This window comes from Pristiophorus japonicus, chromosome 26 (genome assembly GCF_044704955.1).
Source record: "Pristiophorus japonicus isolate sPriJap1 chromosome 26, sPriJap1.hap1, whole genome shotgun sequence".
Taxonomy (NCBI): domain Eukaryota; kingdom Metazoa; phylum Chordata; class Chondrichthyes; family Pristiophoridae; genus Pristiophorus; species Pristiophorus japonicus.
Window position 1 is genome coordinate 22,470,156 of NC_092002.1, and position 26,556 is coordinate 22,496,711.

General features: G+C 44.8%; 1 protein-coding gene across 2 annotated transcripts in view; it reads right to left on the bottom strand.

The window, feature by feature from the left end:
- Positions 1 to 26,556, bottom strand: part of supt5h (SPT5 homolog, DSIF elongation factor subunit) — a 95,033-nt gene that overhangs the window by 31,619 nt on the left and 36,858 nt on the right. For both annotated transcript variants that reach the window (XM_070867935.1, XM_070867934.1), the window contains 12 exons: positions 22,765 to 22,833; positions 21,969 to 22,034; positions 21,810 to 21,840; positions 17,251 to 17,319; positions 14,760 to 15,011; positions 12,291 to 12,380; positions 10,462 to 10,532; positions 9,234 to 9,339; positions 7,399 to 7,492; positions 5,709 to 5,845; positions 4,870 to 5,025; positions 471 to 617 (listed from right to left, as the gene is read on the bottom strand). In XM_070867935.1, coding sequence (XP_070724036.1) covers positions 471 to 617; positions 4,870 to 5,025; positions 5,709 to 5,845; positions 7,399 to 7,492; positions 9,234 to 9,339; positions 10,462 to 10,532; positions 12,291 to 12,380; positions 14,760 to 15,011; positions 17,251 to 17,319; positions 21,810 to 21,840; positions 21,969 to 22,034; positions 22,765 to 22,833 — 1,288 coding nt within the window. The remainder of the gene's footprint in view (positions 1 to 470; positions 618 to 4,869; positions 5,026 to 5,708; positions 5,846 to 7,398; positions 7,493 to 9,233; positions 9,340 to 10,461; positions 10,533 to 12,290; positions 12,381 to 14,759; positions 15,012 to 17,250; positions 17,320 to 21,809; positions 21,841 to 21,968; positions 22,035 to 22,764; positions 22,834 to 26,556) is intronic.

The following is a 26,556-nucleotide window of genomic DNA, read 5'->3' on the forward strand; positions in this document are numbered from 1 at the left end:
GAGTTAAGGCACATTCACAGCTGGTTGTCCCAGGGCCAAGCTAGCAATGTTTGGTGCTGGCATAGGTGACAGGTGGAAACAATATTAAAAGTATTGCAGTCCCCAGTACAAAATTCACTGGATTATATATACTTTTCAAAGCCAGTATTTCAAACTACTTGAGGAATCTTACTGACTTCAATACGAGATAATTGGCAAAAGAACCAGAGGCGACATAAGGAAAACTTTTACGCAAGGCGTGGTTTGGATCTGGAATGCACAGCCTGATGGAGTGGTGGATACAGATTCAATAGTAGCCTTCAAAAGGGAATTGGAAAAATACTTGGGAGAAAAAAATGACATTGAATGCATTGCCTGTGTAGGTTACAACAAACTGTTTTAAACCAAATGCAATCTCTGCGAATTGACAATATTTTCAGATCATACATCACAAGAGGCTAACTTCTTTAGTTCAGAACCAAATATCGCACCTGGAATGTCTCTCTCTCCAGCCGGACAATGACTCCCATCGTCTGTGGATCGAGCTGTACCAGTTCGCCCCATTCATGCTGACCCCCTGCATCGACTCCAGATGCAGTCTCTGAACACAGTTGCAAATCCCTTGGAAGCACTTTCAGCTGAAATACAGAAGGGTTCAGGGTAAGCCTCAAAACAATAAGCGTCCCGCAAAACTGTCTCACCATGAGCGCTCCCCGACGGCATAAGATGTACATCACAGAACAGAATAAAATAAAACTGAATAAGTAACTCGTTGGCTGTAGCCAGAGCCAACAGATGAGGCACTAGAATTCGCCTCGGTGCCTCTCGCTAGGGAATGGAAATAAAATCAACAGGATCCCTGCTCCTGATGGTGATCTGCTGAGTCCTGCTGGGAAGTGCAAGATATGGACAGGACCAGCCTTGGATACAATGCCTGCCCGACACTCACTGTTTAAGCTTACACTGCGAAGAGTGGTCACCTGGATACTATTGGGTGGCTGGAGCCCCATTGCAATTGAACCCCAGCAACAGCGGGCAGCTTCAGGAAAGAGGACGCTCCATGCAACAACAGTTCCCTAGAGTGGTCCGTGGGATGAGAAGGTGGTCCTATGAAGAGAGATTGAACCTATACTCTTTGGAGTTCAGAAGAATGAGAGGTGATCTCATTGAAACATTCAAGATACTGAGGGGGATTGACAGGGTAGATGCTGAGAGGTTGTTTCCCCCGGGCTGGAGTGTCTAGAACCAGGGGGCACAGTCTCAGGATAAGGGGTCGGTCATTTAAGACTGAGATGAGGAGGAATTTCTTCACTCAGAGGGTTGTGAATCTTTGGCATTTTCTACCCCAAAAGACTGTGGATGCTGAATCGTTGAATATATTCAAGTCTGAGATCGATAGATTTTTGGACATTAAAGGATATGGGGACAGTGTGGGAAAGTGGATTGGTGGTCAAAGATCAGCCGTGATCTTATTGAATGGCAGAGCAGGCTCGAGGCGGCCATATGGACTACTCCTGTTCCTAACTCTTATGTTCTTAAAGGTGGGACAAGAAAAAAGAATCGACTAAACTTACTGTATTCTTACCATGCGAGCAATAAAAGACGCAGACCTATACAGAGTATGGAAATTCTCAGTGAACAACCAGAGATTGCTCAACAAAGCTACAACAATGAGAGTCAGTGAACAGTGCCATGAGGCATACTGCCAGCATCTGCAGGAAGTCCCAGAGACAATACAAAAATAAATCAAAGGCAGAGTGCAATTCTCAAATAGTGAAAAAGGGAGAATATTCAAAACAGCAATCAGAGATAAACACAAGCTAAATCAATGAGGAGAAAATATCACTTTGGTCCCATCGAAGCACATCCCTCCTTTAATGATCCTCAGTCAACACACAACTCTGAATGACCCAAATACTTTTTCTTTACTATCCCAAACCCTGGGAGAGTTTCCAAATAGATATCACCCTTTGAATACAGAAATACTTCCTGAAAACTGTTTGAAATTTACTCTTGATTAACTTGAATTGCCCTTATTCTCTCTGGTGTTACTTACTTCAATGTGATATTCTTTAACTTCAAAATAGTTATTACAAACTTTTAGAACATTACCCGAACTACAAGATTTATTGTCACTTTTAAATCATTCCCAACTATCCATTATTCCCTGCCCCCCACACTGCAGAGTCCCAGGCTTTATTGCCCACACCATTCATTACAAATAAGGACCACAGTAATAGGGTTATATAAAGCTTTGGCAAGGCCTCGTTTGAAAAAGACTTGCATATAAATCGCGCCTTTCACGACCTCAAAGCGCTTTACAGCCAATGAAGTACTGAAGTATTGAGCCCATTAAAGCAGTGTGTCCCACTTTATTGATTGGTTGATTCCAGCCCCCCACAACCTCAGGAAGAGTACTATGACTCCAAGAAGGTGCGGAGAACTCACCTAGCCTAGCATCCAAACTGCATCCTGAACTCCCCGCTCAGCTTGAAATCTGCCTCCTTACCTAGCAAGTTATTCCAGTTATCACTCTTCAAGTAAAGACATTTTTTTCGAAAGATCTGTTTTAAATTTATTTTTCACTAATATTTTTATGTATTTTTGTTCCCTGGCCTGTGTCTCAGTGGGCAGCACTCTCGCCTGAGTCAGAAGGTTCTGGGCTCAAAATCCTGCTCCAGACACTCGAGTACATCAATCTAGGCTGACACCCCAGTGCAGCACGGAAGGAGTGCTGCATTGTCAGAGATGCCGTCTTTTGGATGAGGCCCCGTCTGCTCTCTCAGGTGGACGTAAAAGATCCCACTATTTCCAAGAAGAGCAGTTATTCCCAGTGTCCTAGGTAGTACTTATACCTCAATCAACATCTAAAACAGATTATCTGGTCATTATCACATTGCTGTTTGTGGGAACTTGCTGTGCGCAAATTGGCTGCTGCGTTTCCTACATTACAACAGTGACTACACTCCAAAAGTACTTAATTGCTGTAAGGCGCTATATAAATGAAAATCTTTCCTTTCTGGCCTGACTGACAACACAATATTCCAGGTCCAACTCATCCGTGCAAGTTAACCTTGATATAATCCAGTGAGGTCGCTCCTTAACCTTCAGCACTCTGGACTAGTTTGGAATAACAATAATCTCACCATATAAACTAGATGATTACTGATGTCAGCTCTTTTAATAATTAGGGTAAAGACAAATCTGAAATACTTGCCTTTCTACCACCGTCTGTTACTACAGTTAAACTTCCCTTATCCAGAACCATCACTCGACCAGAACCATTCCCGGCCACCGGGTGGCGCATGCGCAGAACTCCGACATGAACAAATTGAAGTCCTTCCTCGCTGCCGACTCCTGCAATCGCCACCCACCCCCCCACCCATGATCTCTCTGCCACACTCCCAGTCCCAAGCCAGCCAGCCCCGATATCCCCTTGCTTAGTACCTGTACCATCTAATTTTACGTGACCACCCCTCGTCCGGAAAAATCCCTTATCCAGAACAGGCCAGGTCCCAAGGGTTCCGGATGAGGGAGGTTCTCTCATGGTTCCTTAATCCTACAAATCACAATCAGCCAGGAGGGACTGCGATTATATATTAATGTCTCCACTGGCTCCCTCAGGTACTGTCCCCTTCGCATCTGCCATTATCAATCATCCCCTATACTTGACCCCTCGATTCTTGAAAACTACTGCCCCATCTCCAACCTCCCCAAAGTCCTTCAACGTGTTGTCGCCTCCAATATCCATGTTTCCCACAACTCCAAGTCTGAACCTCTCCAATCAGGCTTGCACACCTGCCACAGAATTACAACAGCCCGAATCAGTCACTGATAATATCCTGTGACCGTGGTGCACTGTTTCCCCCCCGCCCCCCACCCCCCACCCTTCTCGGCCTGTCTGCAGACCGACATGGTTGACCACACCATCGCTTCCAATGCCTCTCCTCTGCTACCCAGCTGATTTGATTGCTCGCTTGTTTGCACTCTAACCTGTCCAGTCGTAGCCAGAGAATCAGCAATGGCTTCTCTTCCCACTCCGGCACTGTTCGAAGTCCCCCAAGGATCGATTGTTGGCCCGCTGCTATTTCTCATCTACCTGCTGCCCCTCAGAGACATCGTCAGATGACACATTAGGTTCCACACAAACGCTGACTGCACCCAGCTCTACCTCGCCACCATTTCTCTCGACCCCTCCACTTCCTGTGTCATCAGCCTGCTTTATCCAACATCCAGTCCTGAATTAGCTTCAATTTCCTCCAATTAAACAGTGAAAAGATCAAAACCTTGTCTTCGACCCTTGTCACAAACCTCGGCCATGGATTCCATCTGCCTCCCCGGTCATTGTACCAGGCTGAACTAGAGCGTTTGCAACCTCGCTGACCTACATTGGCTACCCGTCTACCAACGCCTCAATTTGTAAATTCTCATTCTCCTGTTTTAGTCCTGCCCATGGCATCAACTCTTCCCATCTCTGTAACCTCCTCCCGCCCTACAATCTCAAAGAACTCTGTGCTCCTCCAACTCTGGTCTCGTGAGCATCCCCCATTCCCTTCACCCCACCACTGGTGGCTGTGCCTTCTGCTGTCTAGGCCCCAAACTCCAGAATTGTCTCCTTAAACCTCTCCATGTCTCCACCGCTCACTCCTCCTTTTAGACCTTCCTTAAAACTTACCTCTTTGACCAAGTTTTTAAGTCACCTGTCCTTCTTTGGCTCGGTGTTAATATTTGTTTAACACTCCTGTAAAGCGCCTTGGGACATCTTCCTACGTTATAGGTACTATATAAATGCAAACTCTTGTTGCCCTAAACTCAAATGGACAGCCCTCTTGCCACCATTACTTCAAAGTATGTGCGTCATTTTAGAATATGTAGTCTTCAGAACATTACCTCATGCATCGTCAGGTCCGAAAAAAGAATGACAAAGTTCTCCTCCACTCGCACAATCAGTCCCGTATCTCCCTCGTAACGCCCCGCTATCACCTTCACGTGGTCTCCCATTTTGAAGTATTTGTGCAATTCATGGGCTGGAAACTCTAAAGGATCCTGCAAATAAACAAATGTTAAAACTGGAGAGTGCATGTGCGTATTCCAATACCCGGTTTGACAGTCAATGGCCTGATTATAAATCCTTTATAAAAACCACACCATTGCAATAGATGAAATGACGCCTCCGAGGTCAAACAGAGCCGACATCTACTTATAGTTTCCTCTTATCAATGTTTTCCCCTTCCCAGTGCTTTGGCTCCCAGCTAAGATACCAGGCCCGAAGCGGCCAGGATCCATGCATGAACCTTGGCAGTGAACGTCAGCAACTCGTTGGACGGAAAGGGAGCATTTCAGCTGAGCCCAAATCTGGTCTCACTTGACGTGCACAGTCGCACTTCCAGCAGGAGTTGCTGTGTGATCCACTCTGGCCCATCTGTTTGACTTGGTTTGCTAATCAACAGTTGATTAGATCCCCCCCCAAAGGAGTGGATTTCCCCTCCATCGGATTTGCAAATGATAAGAACATAGTCTATTTTATTACTGGTTTCAGCTGATGTGGAGATTAGACCAGACATTTCCTTCGACAGGCTGGCTCAGTTTAAATAGGCTTCGGTTGCTACAGCAAGTGAACAGAAGCCAGATGGACACATGCAGAATCATCAGCTGTTGATTAAAACAAAAAAGCCACTGCTCGTTGACCTGTGGAGATGAATTGAATCTCAAGTCACATTCCTCAGTACCTTCAGATCCTCGTGTTTGGGCAGAATGGTGATCTTGTGGCCCTCCACACTCAAAATTTTACCCTGCAGGTTTATCAATTCACCCTCGCAAACTTCCACATTGTCGCCAGGTTGCAAGTTGTGTTCTCGTTCTTTGCCTGAAAAAAGCCAAAATGTCCAACTTAAGATTCAATCAAGAACACGAGAAAAGTCGAACATCACAAAAGGGCAATCAGCCCATCAAAGCTGATCATTTCCATTCCCCAACTCTTCCACTGCAGCATCCAACTCCTATAGCATTACCCGAAGTGTGAGAAGATCCAACTCCCTCTCGAACATCCCCGTGGCTGTTGGCTCCAATAACCGGCCTGGCTGATTATTCCAAACATTTCTAATCGCGGTTTCCAATTTACTTTTCACAAATTTAAACTTGTCCTACTTTTCTGTAATATGCTGGGTTTGCCTCATCTAAATTATTTTATATCAATGGGGGTCTCTCCTTCACCAGTCTTTCCAGCTTCTGGCCAATATTTATCCCTCAATCATTATTAAAACCAGTTGTCTGGTCATTATCACATTGCTGTTTGTGGGAGTGTGCTGTGTGCAAATTGGCTGCCGTGTTTCTTACATTACAACAGTGACCACACCTCAAAAAGTTCTTCATTGACTGTAAGGCTCTTTGGGATGTCCCGAGGTCGTGAAAGGCGCTATATAAATGCAAGTCTTTCTTTTCTTCTCCAAACATTTTTTTGCCTTGAGGCTTGGTATCAGTTTTGTTGCTCTTCTCTGCGCCCACACCACTACACGTTCAGATTGTGTTGGAATGGGGACCAGAATTGAACACAGCACTCCAAATTGTGGCTGACCAGAACATTGTAGAGTCTTTTTCAGGTTACCTTTGTGGGCGACATTATTAGATAGTCACCACTGATTTTAGCACTAAATACTCAGCACCCCGCCCCCAAACCCCACCCACCCTGCCCCCGGCACTGCCTGAAAAGGAATGACAAATGTATCAATTACATTGAGCATCGGACCCAAAAACACCAAGGCATGTAAAAAATGTACCCATCTGACACTTTTATACACAATTAAAACCTTCTCAAATGTCTGGTGGAAGGTTCTACATGGACAGCGACATATCCTTCAAGGCACTTGCGGAAATGCTATAGGCAATGCAGGTTTTTAAAGAGATAGCTGCAGTTAGATTTCCCTCCGCCTTCCCATTTCCTCCCCATTCTCTTCAAGGATCACGTTGGCGGGGTACATTCCCGTGGGCACTAAGTGCCCTCAAGTACTTTTCTAAAGTGGCCGCTCTCCGTGTATGTCCGCGGGCTCTTTGACTGCCAGCCAGATTGTTACATTGCAGTGCCCAGTTTTGTTGCCGCACTTGTCAGCCAGGGCCAGTGGCTTCGCAGTCGGGAGAGGGACCTCTGCCCAATTTTCCTCCTCCCTCACCCCAGGGCACCAAGGATAACAGTGGCACACGTTTCACAAGCTCAGCCACATCAGGAAAGGAACAGCCTGCTGATGTGTGGGGCTCAACTGTACAAGGCATTTACCAACATAGATACTGGATTGGGGGGGGGGGGCGGGGGGTGTACTAAATTAAAAATTAATCTGAGGCAATGAAAACACCAATATGCATATAGGAGGCAAAGCCCTCTATCGTGCAGCTCTGCATTTTCTTTCTTGGAATCAAAGCACGTACCTGTTGATTCGGTCACAACCTCCAGATCAATGCCCTCTGGCTGATCCTCATACTTCTCCAGCTCAGAAAGTGTCGGCTTGACTCCTTCAGTAATCTGTAACAAAGAGTCACTCCAGTTATTACAAAAAGTATGAGCTGTAGGAAAAAAATGAAACAGGAGGCTCAAGATGCACTGGTGCTTTATTGCACAGCACTACATAAGAATTAAGAGTACGCCCTTCGTCCCCTTGAGCCTACCCCACCATTCAATGAGATTATGGCTGATCTGCGATCTCAACTCCTCTTTCCTGCTGTCCCCATATCCCTTGATTCCCTTAATATCCAAAAATCTATCGATCTCTGCCTTGAATATACTCAAATACTGAGCCTCCACAGGCATCTGGGGTAGAGAATTCCAAAGATTCACCAACCTCTGAGTGAAGAAATTTCTCCTCATCTCAGTCCAAAATGGCCGACCCCTTATTCTGAGACTGTGACCCCTGGTTCTAGACTCCCCAGCCCGGGGAAACATCCTCCCTGCATCGACCATCAAGCCCTATAAGAATTTTGTACGTTTCAATGAGATCACCTCTCATTCTTCGAAGGCCGGGTACTCAATCTCTCCTCATAGGGCAATCCCCCCTATCCCAGGAATCAGTCTGGTGAACCGTTGTTGCACCCCCTCAATGGCAAGTATATCCTTGCTTAGGTAAGGAGACCAAAACTATACACAATACTCCAGGTGTGGTCTCACCAGGGCCCTATATAATTGTAGTAAGACATCTTTACTCTTATACGCAAATCCTCTTGTAATAAAGGCCATTTGCTTTCTTAATTGCTTGCTGTACCTGCTTGTTAACTTTCAGTGATTCGTGTACAAGGACACGCAGGTCCCTCTGACACCAACATTTCCTCATCTCTCTCCATTTAAAAAAAATACTCTGCTTTTCTATTTTTCCTACCAAAGTGGACAACTTCACATTTGTAGAGTAGTGGAGTCCAGGGTATTGCCTGTGAACCGCCACACACTGGGTTTTACTCTGGGTTTTACATAGAAGCATGGTGCTTTGCAGACATTAAAAATCAAAGAGGAGGGTATCCAGCACCTCTCGCACACATCCCAGCAGCTAAATCAGGCTGGGATTGGTGGAAGCCTTGGAACACATTCACCAACCGCTTGGCCATGAAAAAGAGCAAATTGTACAATGACAGAACTTGTTTGAAGTTTTATTTGGCGGGTAGAATTTTGTCGAATTCTTAATATTGGAAGATGGGGAGGGAAGAACGGGAAGACCCAGAGTAAAACCCAGTGTGTGGCAGTTCACAGGCAATTCCCTGGGCTCCACTGCTCCGTACAAATGTGAAGTTATCCACTTTGGTAGGAAAAATAGAAAAACAGAGTATTTTTTAAATGGTGAGAGATTGGGAAATGTTGGCGTTGTTCAGGGAGAGTCTTAGGATATATTGTTTTGTAACTACAAAGTGCAACAAATGGGGTAACCTGCGACAGGAAGTAAGTGTGACATTTATAGGAAGCGTGTGCTAAACCCGAGACTATTCTTAATACATTAAAAATTGCTACAGAACAGAACCAACATCCAAAGATCAGTGATAAACCGCATTCAGCTCAACATGGCATCCTGGAGTGGCCGTCACGATGGCTATAAGTGCTCTTTCTCAATTGCACTGCTACTTTTGCATCAGTGCAGAAGCAGCAGTATAACTCCAATCCTGAGATGTGCTGACCAAGTCACCACAGCCAGCAAGAGGCTTGGCGACGCTTGGAGAACGGTCTTTACAAACAAAATTTCAAACCACACTGGCACAGAGAAAATTCTGTAGGCAGCATCACTTACAACTGCAGACATGGCAAAACTTTTGAACAAGAATCCTTTCCTGCTGTAGCGATTGCCCTCGAATATGAGAAAGTCTCCATCTGTGGTAACATCGCCACCCAGTGATCTGTGCAGTTGTAGAAACATTTCAATTCAAACAAATTAATAGAATGAAAGCTTGCCGTCACTCTGGAGGCAGTGTAGCTAAATCTTCTACAAGTGCAGTTTTATTATAGTCCTATTAACCAAATCAGATAATAGGTTTCCTATAGATCACTAAAAGGTGGATATGTCTGAGTAAGTTTATCACCAACTAATTCTCATAGTATCCATTTTGAAGTTGGGGAATTTTTCTCCCTAAAGAGAACCGTCATGATATTTGTAATATTTTAGAACTAGTACTATATATCTAGAGCTGCAGCTGTATTTCTGCAAGACTTTTTTTTAAAAGTTATGTGGCTAGTTTTCAGTTTATTTTGGGAGTCTTCAAATTCTTCTATTTTAGTTGCCACCGCCCTATCCAAATATTGACACAAAACCCAGGGGATCCCAGCCTCAACAGCCAACATAAAGAAAGGAGTGCCATCATTGTAGAAATAGTACTCTGCAACTGAAATGAATACAGAAAAAGTCGGAAATCGGAGACCACTTGGAACCTTTCCTTGACGAACCTTTCCTGGTATTCCCAGGAATTTGTCGAGGGGACCCAATTTGACAATCGACTGTTTACTGAGTTCAGTACTCAGCATTCAGGATACAAATATCTGGAGCAGTTGTACTGTATCACTCTAAAGCAGGTGCAGCTTAGAACATAAGAATTTAGGAGGTGTAGGCCATTCGGCCCCTCAAGCCTGCTCCACCATTCAATGAGATCACAGCTGAACATCCACCTCAACTCCACTTTCCTGCACTGTCCCCATATTTCTTGATTCCCTTAATGTTCGACCTCTGTCTTGAATATACTCAACAACTTTCTGGGGTAGAGAATTCCAAAAATTCACCACCCTCTGAGTGAAGACATTTCCCCTCATCTCAGTCCTAAATGATCGACCCCTTATTCTGAGACTGTGACCCCTTGGTTCGAAATGCCCCTGCCAGGGGGAAACATCCTCCCTGCATCTACTGTCAAGCCCTGTAAGAATTTTGTATGTTTCAATGAGATCATCTTTCATTCTTCTAAACTCGAGAAAAAGGCCTAGTCTACTCAATCTCTCCTCATAGGACAATCCCCTAGTTAAGTTTGTCATACCTGATTTTTTCTGCATCAAAAAGTCGCTGGAGTGGCCTCTTGAATCTCTTCCTTTTAGCAAACCAGTCTTTCTGTGGATTGAAAGGTTAAAAAAAATGTAAATTGACATACTCAGACTCTTAAACTATTAGATTAAAATCTTGAACTTCATTTGAAAATCAGATACCAAATAAACAACAGTAAGCAACAAGTCTCCAGTGGCAGGTGACCACAGAGGATCAGGAGGTTCCAGGCTGGAGCCAATCTTACCTTCAACACAGTTCCCCTACTTTGCAATTAAGAACATAAGAACATAAGAATTAGGAACAGGAGTAGGCCATCTAGCCCCTCGAGCCTGCTCCGCCATTCAACAAGATCATGTCTGATCTGGCCGTGGACTCAGCTCCACTTACCCGCCCGCTCCCCATAACCCTTAATTCCCTTTATTGGTTAAAAATCTATCTATCTGTGACTTGAATACATTCAATGAGCTAGCCTCAACTGCTTCCTTGGGCAGAGAATTCCACAGATTCACAACCCTCTGGGAGAAGAAATTCCTTCTCAACTCGGTTTTAAATTTGCTCCCCCGTATTTTGAGGCTGTGCCCCCTAGTTCTAGTCTCCCCGACCAGTGGAAACAACCTCTCTGCCTCTATCTTGTCTATCCCTTTCATTATTTTAAATGTTTCTATAAGATCACCCCTCATCCTTCTGAACTCCAACGAGTAAAGACCCAGTCTACTCAATCTATCATCATAAGGTAACCCCCTCATCTCCGGAATCAGCCTAGCGAATCGTCTCTGTACCCCCTCCAAAGCTAGTTTATCCTTCCTTAAGTAAGGTGACCAAAACTGCACGCAATACTCCACGTGCGGCCTCAACAATACCCGGTACAGTTGCAGCAGGACCTCCCTGCTTCCATTCGCCTTCCTGATTACCTGCAAACTAACTTTTTGGGATTCATGCAACCCCAGGTCCCTCTGCACCGCAGCATGTTGTAATTTCTCCCCATTCAAATAATATTCCCTTTTACTGTTTTTTTTCCCCAAGGTGGATGACCTCACATTTTCCGGCATTGTATTCCATCTGCCAAACCTTAGCCCATTCGCTTAACCTATCTAAATCTCTTTGCAGCCTCTCTGTGTCCTCTACACAACCCGCTTTCCTACTAATCTTTGTGTCATCTGCAAATTTTGTTACACTACACTCTGTCCCCTCTTCCAGGTCATCTATGTATATTGTAAACAGTTGTGGTCCCAGCACCGATCCTTGTGGCACACCACTAACCACCAATTTCCAACCCGAAAAGGACCCATTTATCCCAACTCTGCTTTCTGTTAGCTAGCCAATTCTCTATCCATGCTAACACATTTCCTCTGACTCCTTTTGTGTGGCATCTTATCGAATGCCTTTTGGAAATCTAAATACACCACATCCATCGGTACACCTCTATCCACCATGCTCGTTATATCCTCAAAGAATTCCAGTAAATTAGTTAAACATGATTTCCCCTTCATGGATCCATGTTGCGTCTGCTTGATTGCACTATTCCTATCTAGATGTCCCGCTATTTCTTCCTTAATGATAGCTTCAAGCATTTTCCCCACTACAGATGTTAAACTAACCGGCCTATAGTTACCTGCCTTTTGTCTGCCCCCTTTGTTTAAACAGAGGCGTTACATTAGCTGCTTTCCGTAACGCCTCTGTTTAAAAAAGGTGTTTGTTAGTGCCAAACACAGGTGGACATTTTTATAGCAACAATGACACCAAGTGCATGTCAGCGTACTTGGAGACAGCCTCAGTCTATCATCGACAGGGAATATCAAGTAGTATCTGAAGGCGAGCTCTTACCAAACTCATTCGAGCTTTGATGCGTTCATAATCGATTCTTGGGATCAATTTGAGAGAAATGGTGTTCTGGCTTGGCTCAACGTAGTCCACCTGAAAAAACAAGTCATGTGTTTGTGAAGGTCATTTAGGTGAGGTAGGGCACCACGATAATCCAAGATAAACAGCAACATTTATGCTTTCAGCCTTTCAGGAAATGTTTTAATGAACAATTGTGGCCACTAAACAAACTTTAGGTTTTTAACAGTTTGACACATTGATTTTTGATCTGTAGAAAGCATCAATTGTGGTTTATAGCTTCCTATACTACACTGCCATTACTGAACAAGTGTGCTCAATCATCACATCCTAGACATAACTGGCCCCGGTTCAAAGGCAGTGCAACGCTAACACTGGCCAACCACAGGTGGATTGAGCTGGAAATGAGAAAACAATTCGTTTTGCTTGACAAAAACAAACCCTTGCCTATCCTTTTTAAAAAGCTTTTCTTTCAAAAACTTTCACAAATCAAAATATAGTTTGGATTCATGCAAACGAGACTAAACATCAACACTTCCCACATGGTGACACATTGTACAGAAACCAATCTATTGAGAAAACCACACCAGTAGTGTTTGTTAACCTAATCTGGAGTATCTAATTACTCCTGGGACATGGACGACATATTGCCTGTAACTTGTATCCCTGAGAGCGTCAAGAGTCAACCACATAGAACAGGAGTCACATGTAGGCCATACCTCCAGACTTGACTCTTCCTGGCTGGTCACCCACCTTCTACCCTCCGTAAACCTGAGGCCATCCCAAACTCTGCTGCCTGTATCCGAACTCGCACCCATCACACCCGTGCTCGCTGACCTATGCTGGCTCCCGGTTAAGCAACACCTCGATTTTAAAATTCTTGTTTTCAAATCCTCCATGGCCTCGTACTCCTTAACTCTGTAATCTCCTCCAGCTCTACAACCCTCTGCGCTCCTTTAATTTTGGCCTCACGAGCATCCATGATTTTAATCACTCAACCCTTGGTGACCGTGCCTTCTGTTGCCAAGGCCCCAAGCTCTGGAATTCACTTCCTAAACCTCTACGGCTCTCTACCTCTCTTTCCTCCTTTAAGACGCTGCTTTAAACCTACCTCTTCCACCAAGCTTATGGTCATGTGTCCCAATATCTCCTTACGCGGCTCGGTGTCAAATTTTGTTTGATAACGCTCCTGTGAAGTGCTTTTAATGTTTTACTACATTAAAGGCGCTATATAAATACAAGTTGTTGTTGTTGTTGTAGTACCAGGTAAGGGGACAGCTTTCCTTCCCTGAAGGACATGCGTGCATCAATCAGTTCTTATAACCATCCAGCAGCTGTCATGGTCACTTGTTCTGGAGTCAGCTCACACATGACCAGATCATCAATTTCACAAATAACCACAGTGGGATTTGAACCTTCAAGCTCTGTATAACCGCTACACTAGTATACACAGGGTTACTCTCTAGCACCACAAAGGTGCACCATACTTAGCTCGCCACATGAACTTGTGCGCAAGTTCTAAGAGCCAAAATTTAAGGATGCGCCTCCCTCTCAAAAAAGGTACTGCTGAAATGTAATCAGCTAAAACTGTGCAACTCCCAGCACAGATCACCAGTAAGCTTCCCATTTCTAACCATATGAGACCCCATTAGTCCATTGGCTTATTTGCTTTCCAGGGTCATTAGAAGCCGTGTGGGAAGAATTGCAGCGCCCAAGTGACAGATCTGCGCTGTTTGCATTAAATATACCAGGAAGCTAGCTATCTTTCACAGTCCCCTGGAATAATGCAGACCTGCTTGCCTCATGTATTGAATTACCAAGCTGCCATCAAGGGCTGGTGTGTTTCCAGTCTTCCATCACCAGACTTGTCACCTTAGTCAAGTCAACCACAAAGACTTACTTACCCCAACCTCCCCTCCCAACGAGGTTACCCCAGCTGGTGACAACGGTTTACAAAGACATCCAGCATTGGCAAGATTAAATACATTAGAAAGACTTAAGAATCCTTCGAGGCAAGCAATATGAAAAATATTCTTTTCAATTTGGGGCACGTGACGAACGAAGGATTCAAGTTGGCAGAATGCAAAACTAACAAAAATCGGGGCCAAAACCGAGGTGCACAGGCTGCACTTTATTCCAAGTCCCACTGCAAGACACTTGGGCAATGATCTCCATCGTCCTCATGCCACGAGCCACGATGCTTAGATTTATCCCATCCCCTTTAACTCCACCAATACATAATCACCCGATGGTGCCCAGGAACTGAAACTGCTGACAGCATTCTAGAAAGGGAGACCAGTTTTTTTTGGGGGGGCTGGGGGGGGGGGCGGCGGGGGGAATCTAAGCCCAAAGGGGAATGCAATGATTTCAGAATGAACCCTTTCATTTTCGGAACACAACACAATGATTGTAAGACCGCTGAAGTTGCACAAACGGCGAGAGAGAAAGCTTTACCTGTGCGATGTCATCCTTGTACAGGCCTCTCTTTAGCCGAACCCAGGATTTGGGTTTCAGGTTGGTCACCTCCTTCACCACCTTCAGCACATCCGTCATTTCCTTGATGGGGACCATCTGCTGGTTCCAGAACCCGATCCGGAGGTTCCCCACACCTTCAATGGCCTGCTTAACATGAGTCTGTTTGTACGCCTCAACGTAAATGTACCCCTTCACGTGCTCGGGGGAAACGACAGACTTGATCTGGAGGGGCTACGGGGAGAGAGAAAAAAAAAATCTAAAATTTCAGAATCAACCTTTCAAAAGAAACCTTGAGCAGCAAATGCACATCATAATCAACGAATCGCAGCACCTCGTGCTCACGCTGTTTCTATTTCCTTACGAGTACAAGAGTTAAGCAAGCGTGACTTTTTTGGGACAAAAGTGAGAATTCCAATGGTACCAAGAAATATGTTCACTACTGAACATGTTCTCCCTCATTTCAAGTATCTGCACAAGTTTATGATTTAGATGGATAAGCAGGAAAAACAAGAAATTAAAATTCCCCACATTTTGAAGGTGGTAAACATAATTTGGGGAAGCAGGGGAAAGGCGCCAAAAGAAACAAAAGCTAGCGAAGAATTCTTTCTTTTTTAAAAAAAAGGGGCGTTGCATGTGGTATTAGGCCACAGAGACAAGGTGGTCTGCTCAATTCTGTTGCTTGCCGAGTGGGTTGATGGTGCAGGCATTTGCAGCAATACCTCAGCATGCCTGGGTCATGAGGGGGACGGGAGGGACAGGGGACGGGGGTGGGGGGGGGAGAACAGCCAGGGTTGCCACTCTCTATTCTGCTGAAAAGTGAGAGAGCGGACATAACTGGACAAGACGGAGCTTGACTATGATCTTGACAATCGAATAGCCTGCTGATAAAGGAAAAGACTAGCATTTATATGCCGTCTTTCACAACCCCAATGTTCCAAAGTGCTTTACATCAATGAAGTACATTTAGAAGTGTTGTGTAATGTTGGATCATGGATGCAAATGTGCACACAGAAAGGTCCCACAAAGAACAATGAGATAAATGACCAGATAATCTGTTTTTTTTAAAAAAGGTGTTAATTGAGGTATAAACATTGGCCAGGACAGTAGGAGAACACCCTTGCTCTTATTCAATTAGTGCCATGGGACCTTATACGGCCACCTGAGTGGGCAGACGCGACCTCGGTTTAAATTCTCATCCGAAAGACGGTACCTCCGACAGTGGCATGCTTCCTCAACACAGCACTGGAATGTCAGCCGAGATTTTGTGCTCGTCTCTGGAGCGGGACTTGAACCTACAACCCTCTGGCTCTGAGGCGAGATATGGGCTGACAGGCAGAACGGGTACCTGAAATAAGGCTGCTGGCACTCCTGAAATGTATCCCACTATTAGTCAGTGCCTTTGAGAGAAATGAGGAGAAAATTGGAGAGAAAAAAATGGAACGGCAAGACATGTGCTGATGTGCTTGAACCCATGACTTGCCCGACATGGTGAACTCATCTCGACTGTATTGGTGTGATCAACACCAAGTAAAGGCTAGGCCACGGAGGGTGCGTTTAATAGGACAAAGTCATCTCCTATCCCCCTCCCACACCTTCTCACAGTTGGTTTCACTACACCTTCGGGAGAGGCCTGGCACCGGCAACCCACATTCTTCATGCTGAATAACACATGGCACGAGGACATCACAGCGGCTACTTTCTTGGTGTGCAATAATTCATTGTTCAGAACTTTTGAGGTATTTCCATATCACAGGTCATTTAAAAACTATTTTGGATAATGATGTTGGTACATGGAACTCAGCTAATTTGGCTTCTGAAAAGTGTCATGTTTAGCTCATTCAATATAGGGCAAAAAAAAGTGATTGGCATCATTGAAGGGAGAAAGAGATACGGATTTCACTTTGTTCAAGTGACCAGGTTCAGGACCATGGGACTGAGACTGCGATTCCTGCAAATAGCATGTTCCTGCAACCTACGCATAAGGATGTTGATATACAAATTTTGTAGAAAAATGTAAACTTGTGTGCATAAGAATCGGCTGAAGGATGGTGCGTTGACGAGAGACCACCAAATAAGGCAAAGCCACTTCGAGTTTGATAGAAAATAGTGTAACAAAAAAAGGCTTTTGTGTTAAGTTGGAGAGAGAAACCTACAAGAATTGAGCGCATGCCTTCATTCAAAACTGCTGACAAAACTGCCTGTAAACTGCTTTATTCTGAAGAATGTATACATTGTTTTTTTCGTTAAAGTAGAAAAAATATTGATCATAACCATAAGACTGAATATTTTACTACTCAACTGAACAATGGGGATTTCTGGGAAGAAAAACACAAAACAGTCTAATCCTTAACAAAAGCAGCAGTATGGAAAATTCACCCCAGAATTCTCACGTGTCTATAGCTAGCTCCATCAACAATAAACAGAGACCGAGAGTAAACTTGCTGCGAGAGAATGATGAAAAGGTACCTACTGAATCTGTAAACTGATAGGCGACAAACTTCCTCATCAGCGAAATAGCAGTGGCACGTTCCTCACCAATCTGCAAAAAGGAAAAGTACATAAAGTTGCAATCCTGAATTTCACCAACTACAAATCCAGAATTTTACATCATCTTTTTTTAAAAAAAAACAGGAGACTTTTCCTGGCGTTGCAATAACTAGTGCTGACCGCTGATCATACATGTGGTACCAAACATGAATGGGAGTGTGTTCTGTGCTGGTGGGGCACATGGGTTTCTCGAGATGCCAAGTTCAAGCAATCTATGAATTTGCCAGAATCCCAAGAAAATGCTAATCTGCCCGGAGACACAATGCACCACCATCAATCACTGCACTGATTGGATCCTTCAGTCACTGTTTTGAAAGACATTTAGAATCATAGAAACTAATGGCACAGGGGCCCATTTGGCCCATCGTTGTCAGTGCCGGACAAAAAAAAGACGATCCACCCTAATCCCACTTTCCAGCTCTTGGTCAGCAGCCCTGCAGGTTACTGCACTTCAAGTACATCCAAGTACTTTTAAACATAATGAGGATTTCTGCCTCCATTACCTTTTCAGGCAAAGAGCTCCAGACTCCTACCACCCTCTGGGTGAAAAATGCTCCCCTCAACTCCTCCCGAATCCTTCTACGAATTACTTTAAATCTACGCCCCCTGGTTATTGACCTCTCTGCTGAGGGAAATAGGTCCTTCCTGTCCACTCTATCTAGGCCCATTTAGCACAGTTCAACGACAGGAATAACATGTTGCTGTTAAATTAGGGCCATAACTCAAGGTATGGCATGCTGAAAATTCTTTGGACTGCAGATTTTTTTTCAAAACCAGTTTCAAGCTGATAATTCCCTATAAAATAAACCTGAACTTGTTCCTTCCTCTCTATCAAATTCAACTACAAACATAAAAAAGGTATAGAATGACCAATTGAGCCCAGCGATGCCCATGATATCCGTTAGATGGAGCACTGTACTCCCCTATTGCTAGTGATGCCAATTCCACGTAAGGCATCAAAAAAAAAGTGTGAATTTTAATGTGGCCAACTTCAGGAAAAATGCTGCAAAATTCATCCCGTCACCCTCAGGCAATGAAACAAGCTCCTGATTACCCATGGCGCACCAATGGATGGACTTTAACGACCCCTGTCCCGATACGTCCCAATGTCCTCGGGACACAGGGCTTCAGAGGACTGCAAAAGATAATCTCCACTCTCCAACCTCGCCCCAAAGGACTGAGGTCCTACTCCAATATCGCCTGGACCCATCAGCAGCTCTACAACCTGCCTCGTGATTCTGTGAAATCATCGTAATAAAACATAAGAACATAAGAATTAGGAACAGGAGTAGGCCATCTAGCCCCTCGAGCCTGCTCCGCCATTCAACAAGATCATGGCTGATCTGGCCGTGGACTCAGCTCCACTTACCCGCCCGCTCCCCGTAACCCTTAATTCCCTGAATAGCCAGTAATCTTAGAGACAGAGAGTCATCGTTAATACTGGCAGAGTTGCAAAGTTGCATTTCCAGATTAAAAATATTGAATTTTGAAAGACTTGAGCACAGATTTTAACTAATGCCTCAGCACTGGCCACAGCTTAAATGATAGTTACCAATATAAGTAAAGCAGCAAGTTTAATTGCAACAGGTAGCTAGTTACAGGGTAGCAACACAACAAAGCTAGCATAACAACTAGCAGCGAAAGTGTGGGAAGCCAGACTGCATCAATCAAGCCACCTAGATCCTTAGATTGTGCTTCTAATATGTATTTTTTTTATGTTATAAGAATTAGGAGCAGTCCATACGGCCCCTCGAGCCAGCTCTGCCATTCAATATCACGGTTAATCTTCGACTTCAACCTCACGTTCCCACCCAGTCCCCCTATCTCTATATTCGCCTAGTGTCCAAAAATCTATCTCTCACAGCATTGAATATACTCATCGACTGAGCCTCCACAGCCCTCTGGGCAGAGAATTCCAGAGATTCACCACCCTCCGAGTGAAGAAATTCCTCTTCATCTCAACCTTAAATGGCCGACCCCTTATCCAGAGACTATGCCTCCTGGTTCGAGACGCTCCAGTCAGGGGCAACAGCCTCTCAGCATCTACCCTGTCAACCCCCCTACAATCTTCAGCCGCTCAGGCAGCACCTGTGGAGAGAGAAACTTCAAGTTAATGTTTCAGGTCCATGACCTTTTGAGAGTTCTGACGAAAGGTCACAGACCTGAAACGTTAACTCTGTTTCTCTTTCCACAGATGCTGCCTGACCTGCCGAGTATTTCCAGCATTTTCTGCTTTTATTTCAAAAGGGAGTTAGATGAAGTCCTTACTACTCGGGGGATCAAGGGTTATGGCGAGAAAGCAGGAAGGGGGTACTGAAGTTTCATGTTCAGCCATGAACTCATTGAATGGCGGTGCAGGCTAGAAGGGCTGAATGGCCTGCTCCTGCACCTATTTTCTATGTTTCTATGTTTCTAGTATCCGCAGTATTTGGCTTTTCCTATATGTTTCAATGAGATCACCTTTCCTTTTTCTAAACGCCAGAGTACAGGCCCACTCTCTCCTCACAGGACAAACACCTCATTTGATTTAGTAGAAATTATATATTCCCGGTTATTTGGGGGATTTGAACTGGGCTCATCATTATCATCATAGGCAGATCCTCGGAATCGAGGAAGACTTGCTTCCACTCTTAGAATACGTCCTTAGGTGGCTGAACAGTCCAATACAAGAGCCACAGGTGGAACAGTCGTTGAGGGAAAGGATGGGTGGGGAGTCTGGTGTGCCGCATGCTCCTTCCGCTGCCTGCGCTTGTTTTCTGCATGCTCTCGGCGACGATACTCGAGGAGCTCAGCGCCCTCCCGGATGCACTTTCTCCACTTAGGGCGGTCTTTGGCCAGGGACTCCCAGGTGTCAGTGGGGATGTTGCACTTTATCAGGGAGGCTTTGAGGGTGTCCTTGTAACGTTTCCTCTGCCCACCTTTGGCTCGTTTGCCATGAAGGAGTTCTGAGTAGAGCGCTTGCTTTGGGAGTCTCGTGTCTGGCATGCGAACAATGTGGCCTGCTCAGCGGAGCTGATCAAGTGTGGTCGGTGCTTCAATACTGGGGATGTTGGCCTGGTCGAGGACACTAATGTCGGTGCTCCTGTCCTCCCAAGGAATTTGTAGGATCTTGCGGAGGCATCATTGGTGGTAGTTCCCCAACGACTTGGTGTCTACTGTACATGGTCCATGTCTCTGAGCCATACAGCAGGGCGGGTATTACTACAGCCCTGTAGACCATGAGCTTGGTGGTAGATTTGAGGGACTGGTCTTTGAACACTCTTTTCCTCAGGCGGCCGAAGGCGGTGCATTGGAGGCAGTGTTGAATCTCATCAATGTCTGCTTTTGTTGATAAGAGGCTCCCGAGGTATGGGAAATGGTCCACGTTGTCCAGGGCTGCGCTGTGGATCGTGATGACTGGGGGGCAGTGCTGTGCGGCGAGGACAGGCTGGAGGAAGACTTTGTCTTCCGGATGTTTAGCGTAAGGCCCATGCTTTCGTACGCCTTAGTTAATACCTCGACCATGTCCTGGAGTTCAGCCTCTGAATGTGCGCAGACGCAGGCGTCCTCCGCATACTGTAGCTCGACGAGAGAGTTTTGTGTGGTCTTGGACCTGGCCTGGAGACGACAAAGGTTGAACAACTTCCCACTGGTCCTGTAGTTTAGTTCCACTCCAGCGGTGAGCTTGTTGACTGTGAGGTGGAGCATGGCAGCGAAGAAGATTGAGAAGAGGGTTGGGGCGATGACGCAGCCCTGTTTGACACCGGTCTGGACGTGGATTGGGTCTGTAATGGATCCGTTGGTAAGGATCAACGTTGGTAAGGACTCACCATCCTGCTATGACATCAGTGAGTGCATAGTGCAAACTGTTGTGACACAACCAAATACATGTTCCAGTTGAATTCAAATAATTAAACAACCAGTTACCAAATAAATTCCATTTTTGTAACAGGTATCCTTCCCACTAAATTCCGGTAGCTAATGAAAAAATGCAATAGGATGCCCCTCCGAGGGAGGAGAATAATCGGTCAGGAGTGCTGCTCCTGATCACGAAGCAGCAACCTTGGCTGCAAACTGCACATTGTGGACATTCACGATGCTCCCACTGTTGAATTGCAGGGTTCACACAAACAGAATGGGCACTTGAGCAAGGTGCTGGAGTGTGCACAGGTCTGTGGAACCATACCCCAGAGCAAGGAATCAACACCTCCAGGATATGAGAAAACGGGCAGGAAGAGAGGATGCATCACTACTACTTTGATTGAAGATCCAGCATTTGAAGTCTGCAGCAAAAGTTATCTTTTCAAAGGTTGAACTATCTGTGGCACAACAGCCTGGAATAATGGCAATAGTTTGATGACTAAAACAGCAATCACGTTGCTAGATATTTAGAAAATTGTTGTAGAAGTCTTTCCTGAACTATGTTGGTTTTTTTGAAAGGTTATTTCCCAACTCCCCAAAAATGCACAAGCCTCACAAGTACAAGCAAGTGAACAGCCATACCTTACATTTCACGGTCCACAAATTGGGATCCCTGTGTAAATAGAGGGGAAAAAATGAAACAAAATGAGACCAGAGAATGCATGCCGATTTTGGCCAATATAATTACATGGACTTCAAATTTTGAAAAGTTTAATTTGCGTTGAGTGCAGATTCACTTACTTTACACCAGGCAGTAACTGCTGCTGCGTAATGTCATCCGAGAGTTCATCCGACGCACCGTAGAAACTAAAAGTACAAGAGGGAGAAGTTGGCCGCCACAAAACTGCTCAGAGCACAGACATCACCGTTGACACAAAGAGCCTTATTTGTAGAAAGGTGCACTGAACTGGATCAGAGCAAGCTAAGCACCGGTGAAAAAGAATTGATACAATACAATCGCGTAAAATTCAAATTCAAATCTCCAACAAAGATTACAGTGTCTCTCTACAGTTCCGTATTCCCGTCAGCTGATATTGCCTGGTCTTGTATGACAGGGAGTTGTGAAAAAAGCCTTCAGCCATGAAAGATACACTCAGGTTCAGCTTACCAGATTGAATGCGGTGTAATATTTTTGTACAAAATCCTGCTTGGGAGTGTGTTCAAAGCTACAGACTCCTGGGCTCATCTATGTATGATAAGACTCCCCCAGGACAGATGATAAGTTGGTTAAAACTCAAGGAAGCTTGGAATAAGAGAAAGGCGTTGGTCCCATCCAGCCCACTCTTTCCACTGTCCATGCACAACTACCTCAATCACGGAGCCAGGCAACTCCCCCAATCTCCCGCACCCTCCTCCCGTGCTGTGTGAATCGAACAAATCAATTACCATTTATAAATCCTCAATCCCCTTTCTTGAGAAATCAATACCACAGCAGTAAAACCTTTATATGTGCCATCAACGTCTACAATACAATGGGTATAGAATCATACGATTTACTAAATTTAAAAAACACATGTCTAAGAAACAGAATACTTACTGGTCTCCTGAAGTTGGCTTGGCATATTTATTCATATAATATTCACCCAGTTCCTCTTCTCTTTTGTCTCTGTAAAATGCATTTAATTATCAGCTGCAGCATCCAAACATGGGCAATAACACAAATGTATGACATGGTTATTTCAACATGTTCAGTTACATTCATCAGTAAATCTCACTATAGCTGGGACTGTGCAGAACTTTAAAGGTGGCACCACCCTCCCCCCCACCCGCCCCCCACCCTCCCCAAGAATCATGGCCCCTTTCGTCAGGCTAAGTGAGTGGGCAAGAATTTGGCAGATGGAGTATAATGTTGGAAAGTGTGAGGTCATGCACTTTGGCAGAAAAAAAATCAAAGAGCAAGCTATTATTTAAATGGAGAAAGATTGCAAAGTGCTGCAGTACAGCGGGACCTGGGGGTACTTGTGCATGAAACACAAAAGGAGAGTATGCAGGTACAGCAAGTGATCAGGAAGGCCAATGGTATCTTGGCCTTTATTGCAAAGGGGATGGAGTATAAAACCAGGGAAGTCTGGTTATAACTGTACAGGACATTGGTGAGGCCACACTTGGAATTCTGTGCGCAGTTTTGGTTTCCATATTCATAAAAGAATATACTTGCTGTGGAGGCAGTTCAGAGAAGGTTCACTAGGTTGATCCCGGAGATGAGAGGGTTGACTTTTGAGGAAAGGTCGAGTAGGTTGGGCCTCTACGCATTGGAATTCAGAAAAATGAGAGGTGATCTTATCGAAACGTATAAGATTAAGAGGGGGCTTGACAAGGTGGATGCAGGGAGGATGTTTCCACTGGTGGGGGAGACTAGAACGAGAGGGCATAATCTTAGAATAAGGGGCCACTCATTTAAAACAGATATGAGGAGGAATTTCTTCTCTGAGGGTTATAAATCTGTGGAATTCGCTGCCTCAGACAGCTGTGGAAGCTGGGACATTAAATACATTTAAGGCAGAAATAGACAGTCTCTTAAACGATAAGGGGATAAGGGGTTATGGGGAGCGGGCAGGGAAGTGGAGCGGAGTCCATGATCAGATCAGCCATGATCTTACTGAATGGCAGAGCAGGCTCGAAGGGCCTTATGGCCAACTCCTGCGCCTATTTCTTATGTTCTTTTGTCATCAGTTCCCAATGCTTGGTGAGCTGTCCACATTAACTGCAAACACCAAACTTAAAACAAAAGGAGGGATGGTCAGAGCCCTGGCCTGTACCTGTTCTCTACAACGATTCTGTGCAAGAGTGAAGCACAACGACTGCAAAATATAAATATTAACATTGAAGTGCTGGTAAGATAGTGCAGGAAAAAGCAACAGCATTGAGTGGTCTTCATTCAGAAGGGGTTTGTTTTTTGCAGTGATGGAAGCCAAGTTAGTTGCTATTTTGTGTAAAAAAAACTTTTAGCATTCATTAAAGCAAGTTTCTAAAATCACCTAACGTTGCAGTGTTTCACAGTGCTGCAGTGCCGCAGGTGCAAGGCACCTTCCAATACACCGCCCAAGTGACCAGGACCCCGTCCGTCATCTGGGACAGTGAGTCTCAGCATGCTACCTGACTGTGGAACCATAAAAGGGAATCCAAAGGCCTGCTATAGGCATATTAACAGCAAAAGCGACAGTGGGGCCAATTAGGGACCAAAACGGAGAACTATTGGTGGAGGCAGAAGGCAGGTACTAAATGAGTGTTATGTATCGGTGGTTACCAAAGAAAAGGACTTTGCCAAAGCTACGGTAAATGAGGAGGTTGTCAGGATACTGCATGAGATGAAAATAGATTAAGAGGTACAAGAAAGGCTGGCAGTACTTGAATGGATATGTCACCCGGTCCGGGTGGGATGCATGCGCAGTTGGTTGAGGGAAGTAAGAAATTGCGGAGGTGCTGGCCACAATCTTCCAATCCTTCTTAGGCACAGAAGATTGCCAATGTTACACCTTTGTTCAAAAAAGGGGAGAAGGATAAACCTGGCCACTGCAGACCAGTCAGTTTAATGTTGGTGGTGGGGAAAGCTTTCAGAAACAATAATTCATGAGAAAATTCACAACTATTGAACAAGTGTGGGCTAATAAAGGAGAGCCAGCACAGATTTGATACGGGAAAATCTTGTTTGACTAAATTGACTGAGGTTTTTAATAAGGTAACATAGGGTGGATGAGGGCATTGCAGTTGATGTGTATTTTCAAAAGGCGTTTGATAAACTACCACATAATAGGCTTGTTAGCAAAATTGAGATAAAAAGGGTAGTTAAGCAGCATGGCTACAAAATAGAAAACAGAGTTGTGGTGATTGGCTGTTTTCAGACTGGAGGGAGGTGCACAGTGGTGTTCCCCAGGGATCAATACTTGGACACTGCTGTTGTTGATATACATTAATGACTTTGATGGGGGTACAGAGCACAATTTCACAATTTGCAGATGACAAAATTTGGAAGTGCAGTAAACGGTGAGGAGGATAGTGATAGAGTTCAGGAAGACAGACAGGCTGGTGGAATGGATGGACACGGGGCAGATGAAATTCAACACAAAAAGGTGTGAGGTGACATGCTTTGGTAGGAAGAATGAGGAGAGACAATTCAAGCTCGATAATGCAATTTTAAAGAGGGTGCTAGAACAAAGACCTGGGGGTGTTTCTGCATAAACCTTTGAAGGTGGCAGGAAAGGTTAACAAAGCAGTTAATAAATCCGATGGAATCCTGGACTTTATAGAGGCATCGAGCACAAAAGCCAGGAAGTCATACTAAACCTACATTAAACACTACTTGGGCCCCAGCTGCAGTATTGTGTCCAATTCTGGCAATACACTTTAGGAAGGACATGAGGGCTTTGGAGAGGGTACAGGATTTACTAGAATGGTTCCAGGGACGAGGGATTACAGTTACGTGGATAAACTGGAGAAGCTGGGGTTGTTCTCCTTGGAGCACAGAAGGCCGAGAGAAGATTTGATAGAAGTGTTTAACATCATGAACGATTTCGATAAAGTAAATAAAGAGAAATGGGTCAATAACCAGAGGGCACAGATTCAAGGTGATTAGCAAAAGAACCAGAGGCAGCAGGAGGGAAAACCTATTTTGTGCGACGAGTGGTTAGGGTTTGAAATGCACTGCCTGATGGTGGGTGTTGGAAACAGATTCAATAGGGAATTGGATAAATACTTGAAAGAGAAAGAATGCAGGGATGTGGGGAAAGAGTAGGGAGTGGGACTAACTGAAATGCTCTTCAAAAGAGCCAGTATAGACTCGACAGGCCGAATGACCTCCTTCTGTGCTGTGCTATTCTACGAAAGGAGAGCGATCCTGGCCTCACCACAACTCCACACCCACTTTCCAACAAGGGGTGCCGATTACTGATCAGCAGGGGAAATTCTGCTAACACAGTACATTTCCAAATATATTTAATGAACAATCGTGAAACATGCTGTCAACTAAATGGGGAAACTTTACATCATGGTTATAATCGGTGTTGCAATACATGTCCAATGACCATAACATATCAGTTATAGATTAATCTGCAGTTTTATGGGAAAGAATAAATTCAGAGTGTACTACAAGGATTTGTAGAATATATTTAATCTCCCATATACATGTGAACATGAATTCCCACCTCAGCTTTGTCACCGTGAGAAGGTATCAAAGGGAGGCAAAGCAAGGATTCACTCACGCAATGTTCCCCCCCCCCCGCAAGGTGCAGAGCGAGGCACCAATCGGGAGGTCCCGCGCAGGTCGCTCACAAGCCGCTACCGCTGGAAGTTACTGCGCATGCGCGGCCACTAATTTAAAGGGACCGTGCAC